The sequence below is a fragment of the Perognathus longimembris genome, chromosome 9 (genome assembly GCF_023159225.1).
Source record: "Perognathus longimembris pacificus isolate PPM17 chromosome 9, ASM2315922v1, whole genome shotgun sequence".
NCBI lineage: Eukaryota > Metazoa > Chordata > Mammalia > Rodentia > Heteromyidae > Perognathus > Perognathus longimembris.
Window position 1 is genome coordinate 3,571,896 of NC_063169.1, and position 18,315 is coordinate 3,590,210.

The following is an 18,315-nucleotide window of genomic DNA, read 5'->3' on the forward strand; positions in this document are numbered from 1 at the left end:
ACAAAAAACCTCAACTAGCTGGGCCCCAGTAGCACATGCTATACTATAATCCTAGCTGCTCAGGAGGCCAAGATCTGTGTGAGGATTCTAGTTTGGAGCCAGCCCAGGCTGAGAGACCCATGAGACTCTTGTCTCCAGTGAATCATGAAAAGGCTAAGGAAAAGTGCCTGGCCCTGAGTTCATCGCTGGCACCAAAACAGACAAAACAGTTTAGCTGTGCTGTTATTTTAGCTGCAACGGATATTTTAGTTGTCAGTTATTATTTTGGTTGTAAATGATACTCTTTGTTTTTAAGAAGTAAATAAACTATTTTGATTGTAAAGAAACATGAAAATTTTTCCCTATACTAAGCTAAAAATGCAAACTTAACCTAATTGTGACATTCAAAAATACTTTCTCATTATTATATGAATAGGTAAATACTTTCTCATCATGATGTGAACAGGCTTCAAGAAGTACAGTCTTTTCGTATTCAGTGTAATGAATTGCTATTTTTTTTTAAAACGAAGAACAAGTTAGCTTTCTAATCGGTAAATTCGGGTCTTCAGTAAACATCCACCACTTTAAGACCTTTCTAGACTGACCTTTTGATTCACCCGTATTTTCATTCCTGCCTCCCAGTTACTTGCCATATAAACTATACCAGGATGCTTCCCCACATTTTATTATTTATTGTTACTCATTGAGAACATTCTTTCCAAGTGACCCGACTGTACAAAGTGCTCACTGCTGAGGATTCCTCACAAGAAAAGAAGACAAGATTTAATCATTGTGTTTAAAAAGTGATGTCCTTTGAGGCTGTTAGTGAAATTCCTCTGAGGTTCTATGAACAATGTTTGATTCTGACTTGAAGAAGATAAAAAAGAAAACTAGTGAAATCCTTTCCTGTCTGAATGAGACGGTGTGTAAGGAACAGCCTCCGTCCTTTCCTTCCCCTCTTGCAGCCTAGATGTTGGATTTGGGAAGGATCTCTTTGAAGTCCTAGTAATAATAAAAAATAAAGCAGAGCATAGAAATAAAATTTAGGAGACTTTCAGGAATTACCTGGTTTATTTTATTTAGGTACGTAACTAAATTTTTCAAAGAAATTGAATTGAAATTGGTAGGAAGGAATCCTCCCTCCCTCCCTTCCTCCCTCCCTCCCTTCCTCCCTCCCCCCTCCTCCTCTCCCCTCCTCCCCCCTCTGTAATTTAGAAGTTGAATTTCTTACCTGAAACTAGCTAGTGTTTTCTTAAACGGTAACTTGGTGTTTCACCGAATCATATAAGTCTGAATGAAAGTCCTTGAATAAACTTTTAAACTAAATTGCCCCTAAGAGAAACAACAGATTTGTAAACATTTTGTAGCATGTTACATACAGAGCTTAAAATTTGTCCTTAGGACCTGCAGGAGTGGCTGTCCCTGTCATCCCAGCTTCTCCAGGAGGCTGAGGCCTGAGGGTGGCACTTTGAAGCCAGCTTGGGTAGGAACGTCCTTTATACTCTTAACTCCAATGAGCCCCCAAAACAGCCAGAAGTAGAGGTGTAGCTCAAACGATAGAGCACTAGACCTGAGCAAAAAACAAAAACAAAATAACCCAGGGATAGCACCCAGGGCCTGAGTTCAAGCCCTGAGACTGGCACCAAAAATAATACTAATTCTTCAGGAGCAGGAAATATTCCTCTTCTTGCCCTCTGTCCATTTTGCCATGATTTAACCTGTTATACTAAAATAAACCCTTGTTAAACCTTTGTTCTTCAGCCTACTTTTCAATGCAGTATAAATAAAGCAGACATAGTGTGCATGTGTGCCAGGTACAGCCCGGGGCCTGGCGCTCTCGGGGTGCGGCTGGCCGAGGCCTAAGGGGAGGAGCCGGAGAGGCAGCGCGGAGCCGCCGGCTACAGGTGCACTGGGGGGCGTTTGAGAAGATAGCCTTTTCCTTTCTATCCTAGAGAAGTGTTGAGACTGTGACGTAATGAGCAAAAGCAGAACGAGTAACAGAGCCGCTCAATATAAGATACTGACTTTGAAACGGAGACTCCGCTCAGACACATCCTTGCTGCAGCCAGATGGGCTCAGGAGGTGAGCCATGTCTTCCAATCCAGCGGGTTGGAAAGCGCTCCGGAGAGAGAAGCCCTGACTGCTGCCCGGGAGAGGGGGACGGGGCCTTGCCTGGAGGGGCCGCAGTCCCACTGGGTGACCCGTTACGCCTCGGCCGCGGCTACTCCATCCGGAAACCACCTCCCTTCGCCACCGAGGCATGGCGTTGGCATTACCAAGACACTTACAGAAATGGCCAAGAGTGTGTGCACACACACACACACACAGTACACAGGCAAGCACTGCCTGTTTGTTAGTGCTCATCCTGGGTCTTGCGCTCCGAGAGAGCCTGGGCGCTGGAGCTTCGCGTTTTCCCTCAGGCCGGTGCTTTACCACACGAGCCACAGCTCCACTTGCAGCCTTTTGGTAGCTACCTGGCAGTAAGAGTCCCACGGACTGTCCTGCACACATGGGCTTTGAACCTCCATCCTCAAATCTCAGCCTTTTGCATGGTTAGAATTACAGGTCTGGGCCACCAGCTCCTGGCAAGTTATTGTATTTTAAAACACAGGACACTGATAAAAGAGAATTTGATAAGGGATCACACAAGAAATACCTAGGTAAGAACTGAGGGATTGAACTGGAAAAACAGAAGAACTAGAAGCGTAGAACTCGTGCATTTTTCTCATTTTTCAGGGAGTGGCATGTTCTTTTCTGGAATTTGCTCTGTATGGAAGCATTAGATGCAGAATCAGGAAAGCAAGATTCTAGACTTGAACGTGGTGACCCTGTGCACATCTTCCTTGTCTCGGGCAGGCGCCTGTCCTTTTCTGATGCTGGCTTTCCTCAGTCTCAAACCGCAGCGGTTTTCAGCTGGGCTGAGCGGGGTCTGCAGAGCTGCCCGAGGCTGCCCTGGGCGGTGCCCAAGGCCGGTGGTTCCTTGGCCCAGGAGGCGGAGGGCTACCCAGGACCTGGTGCAAAGCAGCCGCCCACGAGGTGTCACGCGCCCCCCCCCTCCCCCGTCCCTTGCTGCCAGCCCTGCCCGCATGGGTCCACGCTTCTCCTGCAGAAAGATGGCCTGACACTTGCGTGACCCAGCCATAACAGCATAACGATGTTTTTGGACACCGATTTTGTGAATTTTTTTGGTGCGGTGCTTCCTCCCCCCACCCCCTGCCAAACCACCGGGAGTCTTTCTTGGTTCTGTCAGAGATGTAAAGTGATTGCACGAGCGCATTTGTGAAAGTCAGCCGTGTGTGTGTCGCAGGCTTGCGCGTGCCTGGGAGAGTGACATCAGCGTCCACGCCCTCACCCTGCCCTCCGCCAGCTGCTTGGAACTTCTGCTGATCTTGTCCAGGAGCACGGCCACCCTGCCTCTGTCCCTGCGCCGCATGAACTCCTTCCAGGTAAGGGAGACACCGTGACCGGGACACGGCTTCTGATTTGCTTGCGATTGCGTACCAGGGGTTCGCTCGCGGAGGCCTCGGGCGCGGGCGGTGGCACTGCCGAGCCAGAGACGCCCATCACCTGGCCGGTTCCTCACAGGTCGGTGAGCAGCACAGCTCCGGACGCCAGGGCTCGCCCTCCCAAGCTGGGAGGGACAGGGCAGGATCTCGAGGCTGCCCGCCTTCCCCACCCGGGCCCTTACGCGACAGTCGTCCGTGGCTTTGCCGCTCTCCTCCTGAAGTCAGGTTGCCAGGTGGATGGGTAAAGGGGAATGGTGACCTGCTCATTTTCAGCCCCATTTCCTTGTCCGCCTCTCCCTCAACACCCCCCATACCCACAGGGGGGGTTCGTTATTTTGTGTTCTTGGTACAATCCGTGCTGCTAATGTAGACTGACCAGCAGGAACAGCCCCTTCTTAGTACACAGCTAATTGTCACAGGAGGTAGCAAATGAGAACTAAGATGTTATAATACAGTAGCTTCCGAATGTAATCAGAATTACGACAGTGGAAAACTGCACGTCCTCAGACACTGGTGGGACTGCCCAGGCTTTGCGAGGAAAGAGTCAGTTTGGGTGAGCTCTACCTCTGGAGAATCACCTGTGTACCCGAATATACACCTCTACTGTGTGGTGAAGCCAGACAGGTAGACTTTCCTATGCATTATGTCTCCGAAAGTTGAGTTAAAAGTAATTGTTCCAGTCTAACTGATATTCTCGTTGTCTTGGAAATCAGTCAGCATTTGTTGTTTCTGTGATTGGCTGTTTCTGGGCCTTGGGGGCTGTCTCAAAGTTCAGTCTTTGACCTTAGAACGCCTATTAAGCTTTGATCAGCTTTAACCACATATTCTGGAAAGGACTGGAATGAATATCCCATTGTGCAGGAGGTGAAGCTGAGATCCAAAGAGAGATTGAGTTTGCCAGTGTCAGGGCCATGCTAATTTGCATGCTACTTGTGCCCCCGTCCTTACCAACTCCTCCTCCTGCCCGGCTGCTGTTCTAGGTTCTGTGGGTGCAACACTGCACACAAACAGGCAGCCCCATTCTCATCAACACACATTTTAGCAGAGGAAGATACAAAGCCAAGTAAGTGAGTACAACCAACTTCAAACCGGGGGAAGAGCTGACTGGGAAAGGCAAGGAGGAGTTACAGGGCCTCGGGCCGGGGAGGAGAGGACTCAGGGAGGGAGAGAGGTGAGAGAGACCTTGGGCTGGGGAATGAGCCAGGAGCCCGGCACTCAGGCCTGCTTCGGGGTGTTCTGGAAACAGAACAGGTGCTACACAGAGGCCGTGGCTACAGCAGGCTTGCCATGAGGAGAGGAAGAAGAGCCAACCAGTGCAGAGTGCAATGCGTGTGGGGGTGGGGGGGGTGGGAAGACAGGTCAGCAGAGGAGGCGGGCCGGGACAAGGAGTCTGGCTTCATTCCCATTGCACCAGGAAGCCGTGGAAGGATTTCAGTAGTGACTGATGTGAAAAGGAAGCAGAAGCAATTGTATGCCTTCTTCCTAAGTTCCCATCGGCTGTAGTGCACATATGCTTAGCAATAGGTCTGTGTCTGTGAGCCACAAACAAAGCTGGAGCAACGCACCAAGCCTGAGGCTGCTCTCCGTCACCCCCCCAACGGCAGTGCCCCCTCCAGTCCCTGGGTGTCAGGGGAAGGCGAGTGACACTGGATGTAGTGAGGATGCCCACACACTCACCCTTATTTTGTCACAGAGAATCCTTATTTGTGTACCCCCTGGAACTACAAATGATCTAAAGTTCTATAGTAATATTTGGTACTACCAATCCACACACCTTCGAAGTTTTGCTCAGTAGTTTGAGCACTACCTAACAGAGGTTCATATGGCCACAAGATTTTACGGAGGGAGATACACGAAACTTGCAGGGATTATCTCAAGAGAGTGGAGCTGCAAGACAATTATTTTTTATGTCCTTCCCTCTTTCGGACCATGTGAGAGTTGTATACCGTGGTTGAATGAGCAGCCCGAGAGAGATGACTCTGGCTTCCAGGATTTTATGGCCATGTTCAGGGAGCAAAGAAAGTCTTCCATATGTGGTATAAATTGAAAATAATTTTATTACAAAGTAATGTGAACACAAGTCTTAAAAAAAGAGTAATCTAAACTGAATGTGAGGGATTTGACTTAGGGGGAGGTAGAGGGTGAGCTTGAACTCAGGGTCCCGTTCCTGAACTTTTTTTTTTTTTTTTTTGCCAGTCCTGGGGCTTGGACTCAGGGCCTGAGCACTGTCCCTGGCTTCTTTTTGCTCAAGGCTAGCACTCTGCCACTTGAGCCACAGCGCCACTTCTGGCCGTTTTCTGTATATGTGGTGCTGGGGAATTGAACCCAGGGCCTCATGTATACGAGGCAAGCACTCTTGCCACTAGGCCATATCCCCAGCCCCCCGTTCCTGAACTTTTGTGCTCAAGGCTAGCTCACTACCACTTGAGCCAGAGCTCCTTTTGGTGGTTTGTTGGAGATGAGAATCCCACTTCCCGTCTGGGCTGACTTTAACCCCTCACGTATCAGCATCCTTTGCAGCTAGGATCACAGGCCTGAGCTGCTAGCCTGGGCCAGACAGAGCCGGTCCAGGCCCTCCAGGCGTGCCAGCTTGGTCTCGGGAGCTGAGCTGAACGAAAGCCGGTGCCCCGCAGGAGCTCCTAGCGGGCTGGCGGCAGGTTCCCCCCGGGCTGCATCTCATCGCCGTCCACTGTCGGCTTGACATCACTGTCAGGAGCTCGCGCCCTTCCTAACTTGGCAGAACCATAGGAACCACGCCCGACAGTTTCATCCCTGCTGTTCCCCAGATGCTTCTCATCAGGAATGTTCTAGAGCCCACTTCCGTGTGCAAGTCTGCGCCAGACGAGGAATCAGGAAGAACAGGGCGGCACTATGGAGCGTGGCTCTGCCTCGTACCTGCCTCGCTCTTCATTTTAGTTATGGGGGCATGGCCGTGAATTTCGCTTACACTGGAGCTTATATTCTTTAGTTGGAAGCTCTCGTCTATGTATATATTTCTATTTATTTTTGGTGCCAGTCCTGGAGTTTGATCTCAGTGACTGGACGCCGTCCTTGAGCTTTTGTGCCCAACTCTAGTGCTCTACAACTTGAGGCACAACTCCACTTCCGGCATTTGTTGTTGTTGCGGGTTAACTGGAGATAAGAGTCTTTCCTGCTCCGGTTGGCTTTGAACCGCAGTCCTCAGATCTCAGCCTCCTGAGTGGCTAGGATTACAGGCAAGGGCTACCAGCATACGGCCGCATTTTGTTTTTTAAGACTTATTTTGGTTAGAGTCGTAAAGTAGTAGAATGGCGTTTGTTATAGAGAACCAGCTTAGCATTTCCGCTTCTCTTACTTCCCAGGCAGAATAGTCGCTGTAAGCAGTGCTTCTTCTTGCACAACTGTTACTTTAGGTTTGAATGCCCCTCCTGCAGGCCATCTCTGTTTTTAGTGAAGCCATTATGGTATATGAAATTCTCTAGACTCACACTGCCGTGTTCCGCTTAGACCAGCAGGGGTGTCTTTGGGTGGTGCTGTCCCAATTTAACTTCCCCTCCATTGTATCCTGTAGTGTCTCTTAGTATGGTTATCAGAAGTAGAATGTAGGATTTAGTCACAGACCTATTGCTAAGCATATGTGCACTACAGTTGATGGGAACTTAGGAAGAAGGCATACAATTGCTTCTGCTTCCTTTTCACGTCAGTCACTACTGAAATCCTTCCACGGCTTCCTGGTGCAATAGGAATGAAACCAGACTCCTTGTCCCGGCCCGCCTCCTCTGCTGACCTGTCTTCCCACCCCCCCCCACCCCCACACGCATTGCACTCTGCACTGGTTGGCTCTTCTTCCTCTCCTCATGGCAAGCCTGCTGTAGCCACGGCCTCTGTGTAGCACCTGTTCTGTTTCCAGAACACCCCGAAGCAGGCCTGAGTGCCGGGCTCCTTGGCTCATTCTCCAGCCCAAGGTCTCTCTCACCTCTCTCCCTCCCTGAGTCCTCTCCTCCCCGGCCCGAGGCCCTGTAACTCCTCCTTGCCTTTCCCAGTCAGCTCTTCCCCCGGTTTGAAGTTGGTTGTACTCACTTACTTGGCTTTGTATCTTCCTCTGCTAAAATGTGTGTTGATGAGAATGGGGCTGCCTGTTTGTGTGCAGTGTTGCACCCACAGAACCTAGAACAGCAGCCGGGCAGGAGGAGGACTTGGTAAGGACGGGGGCACAAGTAGCATGCAAATTAGCATGACCCTGCCTCATATTAGAAATCCAGAAGCCCTGGTTAGAGGGGAGCAGAGGTGGCCGGGCCCAAGCTCCCCTTCTCCGCTGGGGCAGGGCGGGGCCAGGGGCAGCTCTGCATGAGATCTGTCACCAGATGGGGATCGGCGTTGAAACTGCGCCCTGGGCACGAGTGAGGAGCGTTGAAAGGCCAGCGCGGCCTTCACAGCTGGGAAGATGTCACTCACCGGAGTGGCCAGTGTTCACGGCTGGGCTCCCGCAGGGTAACTGGGATGGTGGCCAGCCACAGTGCAGAGGTCCAGAGGGTTCTGTGGCGTGGACAGGCTAACACCTGCTGTTGCCACTGTTGCTGGTGCTTCCTTCCACAGACGTGGTGTCCACGAGCAGCTCCTGACGCGTGTGGGTGGACAGCACGGACTCCTAGCCTGAGGCCCCCCAACGCCCGCTTTCAGTCTGAGAAGGTTGCTACAAGGCAGAGTAGATGTGTGTGTTTTCTGTGTGAAATGCAGACATGAAAGCAGAGCAGACTCAGCTGAAGGCGAGTGGGACCACTGAGGCAGAGGAGACCCCAGATACCAGAGGGCAGTGGAGGTGAATGGGATTGAAGCACACCTTCTGGAAATCTGAAAAGTCATCACTGTAATGGAATAATAGTAGAGGAAGCAGAACTGAGCAAGAGACTCACCTCTGAGATCTGGGAGGATTGAGTAACATTCTTAGTCCAACCGGTGGGTGAATCGAGGAAAATTAAGTGGCTGTTAGGCTGAAACTGATTGGTTTGGGCTGCTCTTTCTGTGCAGAGGATACTGATTTTTCTTTTGGTAGAGAGGTGCTTTCTGTATTAGCCTGTCTGTTTTATGGGACACAGGTTCCTGAAGAGGGTATTAAGTGTTATAAGAAATAAGTAAATATTGGTCATCAACAGATACTAATGGAAACCAATACTAATGGGACCTAGCGTCAGCCAACATTTATTGAATGCTTTCAGTATGGCGTGTGCTGTGTTTCTGTATTTTGTATCTTATTCCCATTTCGCATCTGTGGCGGTGAGCTTGTATAAACCTGCAGAGCTGGTCGGTGGAAGGGTGTGGGTCTAGAGCCTGGATTCAGGGTACCCCACTAACCCGTGTTGCTTCTTTTAATGGGTTGTTTGAACGCGGTTGTGTTCTGGAAATCCACGACCCCTAGGGCCTTTCCTGTGCGTCAAGAGCGGCGTGCCCTGACTCACTGGGAACCCTAGGGAGGATTCTCTCCTCAGTGTCCTTGGTGGGGGGACTTCCTGCAGGGCACAGGGGGAGGCCCTGCCTGTCCTCGAGGGAGAGGGCCGCGCTGCGCGTCCCCGGTGCCGTCTTGCTCGTCTCCGCGGTTTCAGAACTGCTGGCAGAAGCGCACCATTTCTTCTCCCAGTGACTGCTTCGCCCTCCCCTGTCAGGCCCGCCTCTGTCCGAGGGTGCCCTGGAAGGGGGCCTGCCTTGACAGCCCCGGGGAGACACTGAATCGGGGTAACGGCCCGCCGGGCCTCGTGAGGGCTGAGCCTTCTGTCCCACCCCGCCCTGCTCCTCCGTGCTTCCACTTGGTCCCCTTGGCCCCGAACTCTGTGTGCCTCCAGGGCGATGTGGCAGATGTTGCGCCACTGCTACGTTGAGCCATCTGGCTGAACCCTGCCTTCCTCCTAATTGATGGCTTGACTCCCCCGAGAATGCGCCGGAGGGCCCTTCCTGGGCGGAGAGATTCTGAGGCGGGGGCCGCCTCGTCCTGGCTGAGCCGGTTCACCCCCTCGCCGCTCCTCCTTGGCTCCTTGGCCAGCCGGCTGCTCCGGGCCCTCCACGCCGCATGGGTCGCGTCTTCAAGGATGCGGAGCCCCAGCACTGGAAATGCTTTTTGTTCTCCCCAAGTAAATCGCAGCACTCTACAACCGTTCTGCACGTAGTCACAAACGCTGCGCCCTGCACAGTTCTCGCATCCACTCTCATTTCTAAAGGTAAAGAGAGTGATTTGGGCGAGCTTATCTTAAGTACCAACATGCACGGCATGTTTTAAACCTCAGGCTGTGACTCAATGGTTCACTCCAGTGGGTGGCAGTTACATCAGACAAGGGCCAAGTGCTCCTCTCTGACACTCCTGCCTCGCGTGCGTCTTACTCCACATCATCCACAACAAGAACGGTGCTTTTATTAATATCTTTTAAAGAACCGCCAACCTTTAATGCAGAAGCAATGTGAGTAATGTTCTAAATCGTTGTAGATTCTGGTACATTTCCTGTGAACCAGTTTTACTTTTATGTATATGCTGGGTAGTTTTAGTAATATTAAAAAAAAAGAAACAAAACCTTTATAGACTTTGTTCCTACTGGGTAATTAGGAGTTGGTGGTGAATATTTTCTCAGCAGATTTCAAACCCAGCACTGTTCAGCAGATAAGGGAATAGCAGTTGACTGACTATGAGAGCCTGATGCTGCTCTTTTCTTTTTTACTGCTGGGAGTGGAACCCAGAACCTTCTGCATGTTAAGCACATGCTCTTATGCTAAGACACATTCCTAAGCCCTGACTATCATACTTAGCTTCATTTTAACTTTAAGTATCTGCTGATAGTTAAATTTAATAATTTCCAATAAGAGAATTAACTGTATATTCAACTCCTCATTTATTAAGAAATCAGTAATTTTATAACCCTCACATCTAGGTACCTTTTTGCTACCTATTAATATTTGTCTTGAGAAGAAAAATGAGATGTGAAAATGTGGTTATTTTGCCATTCATTTGCCTGCTTCTAATAATTTACTAACACTTAGACATAGGCCTGAGAAATTTATAGATAAGTACAACAGTAGGCTAAAAAGAAGAGAAGGTGAAGTTTAATTTCTCCATTTTTTTTGTCTACCTTTAGACATAGAACTACACAGATGTCCATTACATATCATGCTTGTTTATGGGTAAATTATAGCCATTATTTTTTTAAGTAATATTTTCCCTTGACTATAAAAACATAATTCCCTTTGTAATGAAAAAATTATAGAAAAATGTCAAGAGAATCACTATCAGTGGGAATAACAAGTACTGACACGTAAGTATAGTTTTAACTTAGTGGAGTTTTTTGTATGCTTAGTTTCACCAGTAAAAGGGCTTAAACCCAGGACCTCGCAACACTTGGCTTTCTTGTTCACAGTTGATGTTGCTTCCCACTTGAGCCATGCCTCTATTCTGGCTTTTTGCCGTTTATATTGGAGATGGAATAACCTGGGCTTTTCTGCTGAGGCTAGCTTTGAACTGTGATCCTCTGTGTAGCTAGGATGACAGGCAGGAGCCACCAGTGTCCAGCTCTAAAAGCATTTCCAGGTATTCCTGTGAACTGATGCCTAGTGACATGTTTTCATACACGGTCAGCCTCGCGGTGGGCGCTGGGTCTCGGCTCCTGGCAGCTTCTTTCCTTGCTGTATCTTCTGGCACGTAGTCTCCCACAGATGCCATCGGGCTTGGGTACTTTGTACCGGGGACCCTCTTAGGAGGCGCGATTGGACATGGGGAGCGAATGGAGCCGTTCCGCATGCTCAAGGCTGTGACAGGTGTCCTCGGGGCGGCCTGCCCCTCGAGGGCCGAGCCTGGCGCTCCCTCGGGAGCTGCGTACAGAGCAGAGCTGGCGCCCCCAGACCCCCGGCTGGACTCACCCTCTCCTTCCTGCCGGGCCTCTGTCCTCGGTGGGCAGAGCTCGTTGGGAGTGGAGTGCTGGTATGGACGACGGCTCTGAGTTGAGCCGATTTCTAAGCCGTCGCCGTAGTGAGCCCAGTGTGGAAAGATGTGGGCGTTCGCCTTCCTTTCCGCCCCGTAGGATGCTGCGAGAGCTGGGACGTAGGGGCGTTCGGGCTCTGGTGTCTGCCTCCCCTCGCGGAGTCCTCTGCTGTCTGCGGTGTGCAGTGGGCTGGCCAGGCGGGGAGTCTGGAGGGTGGTGGGCCGCCGCGTAGCCTCCCTGCCGTGCCGTTCCGGGGGCTGCTGACGCGTGGCCCGGCTCACGCGTGAGACACGAGGTGGTCACCAAGCGGCGGGGACTGTGGGCAGAGCTGGGTGGGGTGCAGGCCTTTGTGGAGGACCTGGTGGGGAGCATCTGACGGGGAGGGGCTGCCCTGGCCTTCACCCTATCGAGGGAAGCAGGTTCGTCATTAGGGCCTGGGTTTGGTTTGCTTGTCTGAGTAAGTTCCCTTGGCTCATTTTTCCTGATTCTCGGGGAATGCTTACGTCAAGAAGGCCGTAGGCTTACACCTGTGGAATTCCGTCTAATAAACTAGGGGCTCCCGAGCCCCGTGCCGCCTGCCTGGCGCCGGTGGCACGGCCAGGCCTGGCATCGCCGGGCAGCGCGTGCCCCCCGGCCCGGGAGCCTCGGCTCTGGAGCTGGGTGACGGCGGTGGGACGGGCCCGTCCCGCGTGGAGGCTGCCGAGACACTCAGATGCCCGGGCGACCCTGCCATCGCCGGGTGGGGGGGGTGACGGCGGTGGGACGGGCCCGTCCGCCGGGGGGGGGGGGGTGACGGCGGTGGGACGGGCCCGTCCGCCGGGGGGGGGGGGGGTGACGGCGGTGGGACGGGCTCATCCCGCCCCGCGAGCGCACTGCGTGGAGGCTGCCGTGACACTCAGATGCCCGGGCGACCCTGCCATCGCCGGGGGGTTCTGCTCTGCGTCGGTCCCCGTGCCGTGGACACACACAAGCCAGACGCGAGGGCACCGTTCCCCTGCCCCGGCCCTGGCTCCCGCGTTCTCCTGATCCTGCTCTCCAGTCACCACGCCAGCGAATTGTCATCTGAAGCGCGCCGCTTTCACTCTGTCGTGACTTCTCCCTCAGTGCTTCACGGAGCGCTTACCTGGTCACCCGGCCTTCTCCACGCCCTGTCCTCCTGCCTCTGGGCTCCCTCCCCCCGGCCAGTACCCCTGCGGAGGACACAGGAAGTTTCAGCTCGTTCCCTCCGGGGGTTCCACTTCTTCACCTGTACCGTGAGGTGACGGGGTTACATTGCAGATACGTTGCAACGGTACAGGCACCGCCCCCCCCCCCCGCCCCCCGGCTGTGTCTGGCCCTACCTGCTTCTGATGGGTTCGCCATGCCTGTGTATTAATAACTCTGTTCTTCAGGTGTTCTGGGCCTTAGATCTTCTGAACATCTGGTGCATAAATGAAGTCCAATTGCATAGTGTGTGTGTGTGCGCGTGTGCACGCGTGTGTGATGGGTCTGATCTCCAGACAACTGCAGCGCAGGGTGGGGATGGCTCTTCCGACCTGGGAGGCCCGGGTCGCCTCCCCATGAGGGGTCAGCAAAGAAGGAAGCCGGCCCGTTCCCTCCCAGCCTTCTCTTCCCTCTCTGCCTCTGCCTTTCTCTCTAAGGCCCACGCAGTGGGTCGCTGGTGTCGGTGGTGTTCTTCTAGATGCTTCTCCAGGGATGTCTTGGAGCTGTGAACATTCTCTCCCGCCTGCCGCTCCTCACCCCAGGCCTTCATGCTGCTCCGGCACTGAGTCTGCCTTTGCTTTTCTTTGCAAAGAAGGCTGGAGACACAGTCCGCTTTTTGGAACAAACTCCTACCAAGATAGACCCGAGTGCAGTCATTTTGTTCCAGAAGGTGTTTGGCCCCGGCCCTTTCCTGGCTGGGAGGGGGTGGGGGGCTGGGCGGGGGGCTGCCAGCGTTCACGGGGTTGAAGGCTTGGGAGGTGAAGCTACTCCAGCCTCGGCTGAGAACCCCTGGGAGCCTTCTGGTGATGACCCACTGCTTCAGCAAAGGACAGACTTAGAACAGAAAAGGTGTTGAGGGATCACAGCACGGAGGTCTGGAGGAACGCGGCTAGAGGGTTTTGTCGCCTGTGGTGTGGTGGGTGAGAACCGCGGGGTTCAGCCGGGGTCTGGTGGTGTGGCTGGGTTTTAAGTCGCGGCCCTGGAGAGGTGAAGAGCGCTGCGGAAAGCCCGTCGAGCGAGCTGGCGACGGCCTCCCGGCGCCGCGTGTGCCCCGCGTGCGCCCCGCGTGCGGGGTGTCCTGAACGACAGAGGCACCGCAGAGGCGTGGGGGACAGCGCCGAGGGCGTCTGTCGCCTGGACCCAGGGCCCGGGGCGGCGTCGGGCATCACGCTGAGCTTCCAGTCACTCCAGACAGCGCGGCGCCTCTGAGAGGGCGCCTGGTGGATCGTCCACGCCACGTGGGAGGAAGAGTTCGCAGAGTCATCTGCAGGGGCACGCCCCTCGCCTCGCCTCCTCAGAGCCGGATGTGTTTTCTCACAGAACGCTGCGTCTGCCCAGTGGTTCTGGCGCTCTTCCACAAGTTCCAGAGCATTGAGCCTCCTGCTCATGGAGGCTTCGGCTCCCACGTGGCTCATAAAAGGGATAAACACCTGAGACATTGTCTGTGTCTGTCCTCAGGGCCCCCGAACATGGCCGTGTTTATGTGTCGGCATGAAAGCAGTAGCGTTCACAGTTTTCTTATACACAAAGTAAGTGTTTTAGCAAAGATAAACGTGCTCAGTATTTTCACCTTTTTCAAACCGGTGGACACGTCAAATTTTTCAAGTACCTAATGGGCACAATGTCTCTCTTCCCTGTTACTGTTGTCTCTTTTTATGAGCTTGCTTGAAAACCCACGTTTTTAGTTTTTAGGTATTTTGACATTCATTACCTTAACAGTTGTTTATTTTTTGTTTTGTACTTGCGTCCCACATCCTTTACTGTTCCTGTCCCGTGTGTCGGAAGATATGTTCATTTTGCTCAGCCCTGCATGACGGTGTGTGAGGTGCAGATCCAAATTCTGTACCTCAGTCCAGTGTGAAGACCGATCACTCATTCCTCTGCCGTCTGATCGGGTTGATAAGGCAGTAGAGTTGTAAGACCGTTGGCCGCTCCTATCGTAATAGACTGTCACTTCCCTTCCTGCTGGCCTGGGAGATATCTATCTTTGTACTTGACTTTGTGCACTGAAGTCTGCGTGCTGATTTATTCTATTTTCTACTTGGTGACTTCTCCATCTGAGACCTCCTATCTTTAATTAGTTCTGTAAAGTTGTCAGCTATTATTTATTAAATTTCCATTATCTGTCTGTCCCCAGTTCCTTCTTCTATCCTCCTATTAGACATATAGAAGTGTCTTTGTGATCTTATCTTTCTTAACTCGGGAGGTGGGGGCTGTACACATGGCACATTACACAAACAAATACAGCTGAACCCCAGTCCTCACACAGGATACATTTCACAGTGCTGTATCTTCTAATTCATTCATTCTAGTTTTCAACCCCACGATTGAATTTTACATCAGCGGATAGCTTTTATTCCTTCTCAGGGCATTAATGTTTTTTTCCTGGCGATGGTAAACATTGTTGCTAAGGGTTGGATTTCTTCAGGTGTGTTGGAATTTGGGGTCGCAGTCTTACCCTGAGTTCTGCCTGTCCTCTTTGACCCCTTCCCACAGTTGTCCTGGTGGGCTGGCTGGTGCCTCGTGTCGGGTTCCCAGGCCTCTGCTCCAGCACGTACCCCGGGGTGCCTCTCTCGTTAATCTTGGAGTCACCCAGGGCCACTGGCCAGCGCAGGGGCTGCTTGGTAGTGGGTGAGAAGGCGGAACGCCATCCTCCCATTCATCCAGATGAAAACTCCTCATCCCCGGTCCTTGTAGCATTTTTAGGGCTCTGTTCCTGAACATCAGATAGTCTTGAGTCCTGCGTTGGTCCCCTCTCTGTCTCAGCACCTAACCTTGACTGGGGCCCCATCAGGCCGGCTTGTTGCTTCAGCTCTGCCTCTCTCCGGTGCTTCTGCTCCATAGAAATGCTTAGCTTAGCTTTTGATTGTACTATGGCTTGAAATGCTCTTATCTTACATTTTATCTGTCATTACTGTTTATTTTTATTTTTTTGAGCCAGTACTGGGGCTTGAACTTGGAGTCTGGGCACTGATCCTGAGCTTTGTTGCTCAAGGCTGGCTCTCTCCCACTTGAGATACAGCCCCACTCCTAACTTTTTGCTGCTTAGTGAAGATAAGAGTGTCACAGACTTTTCTGCCAGAAAGGAATTCAAAGGCAGCACTGACATTTAGCTTTGGTCTTCACATCTTTAGAAGGGAATACAACTGCCCTTCCTGCCTGTGACAACGCTTTGTGAAGGATAAAGGCTTCAATTAATGTAATCAGTATCATGTTTCACCACTACTGGATGTGAGTAAGGACATTTACCTTGAGTGGGTAGCTGGTGGAGTACTTTAGCCACAATAGAATTAAGCATCCCCACAGATGTAGTTGTGTGTGCTAAGTGCTGTCAGCAACTAGCTCATAAATTACACAGTGGTTTCTTGAAGTAAATGGATTGTGGCTTTCTATTTTACTTTTAAAGTTGCATGAAGTGAAAGAATTTGTGTTTCGTGGTATCTATAGAGCTTTGCTCATTATTTGCTGTACTTAAAATATTTTTAATTCAACAGTGGCATCTTGGACATAATTTATCATTTGGTATTGGGTACTCATTTTAATTGTTATTGTAAAGGTGATTTACACAGGGGTTGAAGTTACATAAGTCAGATAATGAGTGCATTTCTTTTTGAACAGTGCCCCCTCTTCCCTCATTTTCACCCAGTTTTTCCCTCCTGACTCCCCTCCCTGGCAAGTTGTATAGTTCATTTTCAACATAGTATCTAGCGAGTGTCACTACTGCATTTGTTCACCCTTTGTCACAAATACTGGGTACTTTGATAGCATGGGTGGCTCACACCTATCTATAATCCTGGCTACACAAGAGTTCGTGATCTGAACATCGCAAATGAAAGCCAGCCCAGGCAGGAAAGTCTGTGATACTCTTATCTCCCGTTATCCACCAGAAAGCTACAAGTGGAAGTGGGTAGCCCTCCAGCCAAGGGACAGCACCCAGGCTCTGAGTACAGGCCCTAGCACTGGTGCATATGTGCAGGTACGCACACACACACGCACAACACATGTAAACCAAACTTGTGGCATCCTTGTTTTTCAGATAATGATTTTTTACTTGGTATTGTTAGGACCTAGAGAGTGGCACTGTGTAGATGCTGTCTTTATTCAGTCTTGTAAACAACGTTGTATCTTTCATGCCCCAAACAAAACAACCAACTACTTCCTCCGGTGGCACACATCAAAAGGAGAACTGAGGGGCTGGGGATATGGCCTAGTGGCAAGAGTGCTTGCCTTGTATACATGAGGCCCTGGGTTCGATTCCCCAGCACCACGTATACAGAAAACGGCCAGAAGTGGCGCTGTGGCTCAAGTGGCAGAGTGCTAGCCTTGAGCGGGAAGAAGCCAGGGACAGTGCTCAGGCCCTGAGTCCACGCCCCAGGACTGGCCAAAAAAAAAAAAGGAGAACTGAATGTTGATGCAGTTTCTCTTCTAGCAGGCATCACTGGAAATAGTCAGCTGGAGCCTGGTTTGTGCTTTTAGCTGGCTTTTCAAAATAGAGGGAAAAAGGAAGGGAGGGAGGGAGAGAGGGCAAGAAAAATTACTTTTGTTCTTGCATTTTCTGATACATCCCTTGGAGTCTAGAAGTGTTTGCTGCATGATTGCAGATGACAGCTGTACAGCCTCAGTCTCCCAAACTGAAGTCAGATGTGGACACGGGGCATCCAGCCACGCCCATCGCTGTTTGTACACAGTGCCAAAATGACCAACAGCTGTGGACCAGTAGACACTCACAAAACAAGAGCGTGCATTGCACAAGTCCTCACCATGTCCACACCGTCACTGCCAGCATTTGTGGAGAGAAAGATGGACTTGGAGAAAGCAGACATAGAAAGACATGAGCCGGCGAAGCTGCCTGAGGGAAATTTGCAGCCAGATGACAGAAAGAGTAAATGCAGCCCGAATGTTAAAGTGCTGAGAAAAAAGTTGTAGCAAATGAGAGACAGGATGCAGGGATGGGCATTGAAGTGGCATTACTTAAAGAGCCGGGGCCATGTTGCACCAGATGCGCCTGTTGGAGAAGCAGACCCTGCTTCAGGCGCACTTGAAAGGATGGGACCGTCAGCGCCCCCGACAGGGCAGGTACAATTGAGACCAGCCTCTGTTACGGTGCTTCTCCTGGACAATCCAATTGGTGTTATATCTCCTAACTTAACGCTTTTCCTCCTGAGACGATGAGACGGCTGCTCTTTGCATTCCTCTCCATGTCTCTGTCAAGCCTTTTGTCAGAGGGGAAATTGCCTTATGCATAATCGGAAATAATTGGGAGTGTAATGAGAACCACCAGGTCGATGCTCCCTCATGCTTCTTTTCACTTTACAAAGTAAAACAAACTCTGACTGTACTTAGGTTGTAGAATTTAGGCAGAGACTTGATAAATGAATTCTTTTTTCTAAATGTGCAGAGAGCCCAAATAGGAGGTGGTTGGTGTCCCAAAGCCAGGTGTTCGAAGATGTCTTTAAGCTTCCCGATACATTTGCAAGTTTACTGTGATGAAGTGGCAATTTGCAGTATAAAGCTGATTACAGAAATCAAGGTAGAGCTGAAATCTATTTTTCATTCATTCATATTATTGGCTGTTCTACCTCTTTTCTTGATATAGGCAGCACCATTAGTAATGTTCTCATGTGACCTTGAGAGGTTTGTTTTTAGTGATTAGCAGGAATTGGTTTTTAAAAAATCCTATTGAGGACCTATTT

General features: G+C 51.1%; 1 protein-coding gene across 1 annotated transcript in view; it reads left to right on the forward strand.

The window, feature by feature from the left end:
• Ube3d (ubiquitin protein ligase E3D) overlaps positions 1-18,315 on the forward strand; it is an 89,305-nt gene that overhangs the window by 48,174 nt on the left and 22,816 nt on the right. The window contains exon 9 of the mRNA XM_048353638.1: positions 3,287-3,425. Coding sequence (XP_048209595.1) covers positions 3,287-3,425 — 139 coding nt within the window. The remainder of the gene's footprint in view (positions 1-3,286; positions 3,426-18,315) is intronic.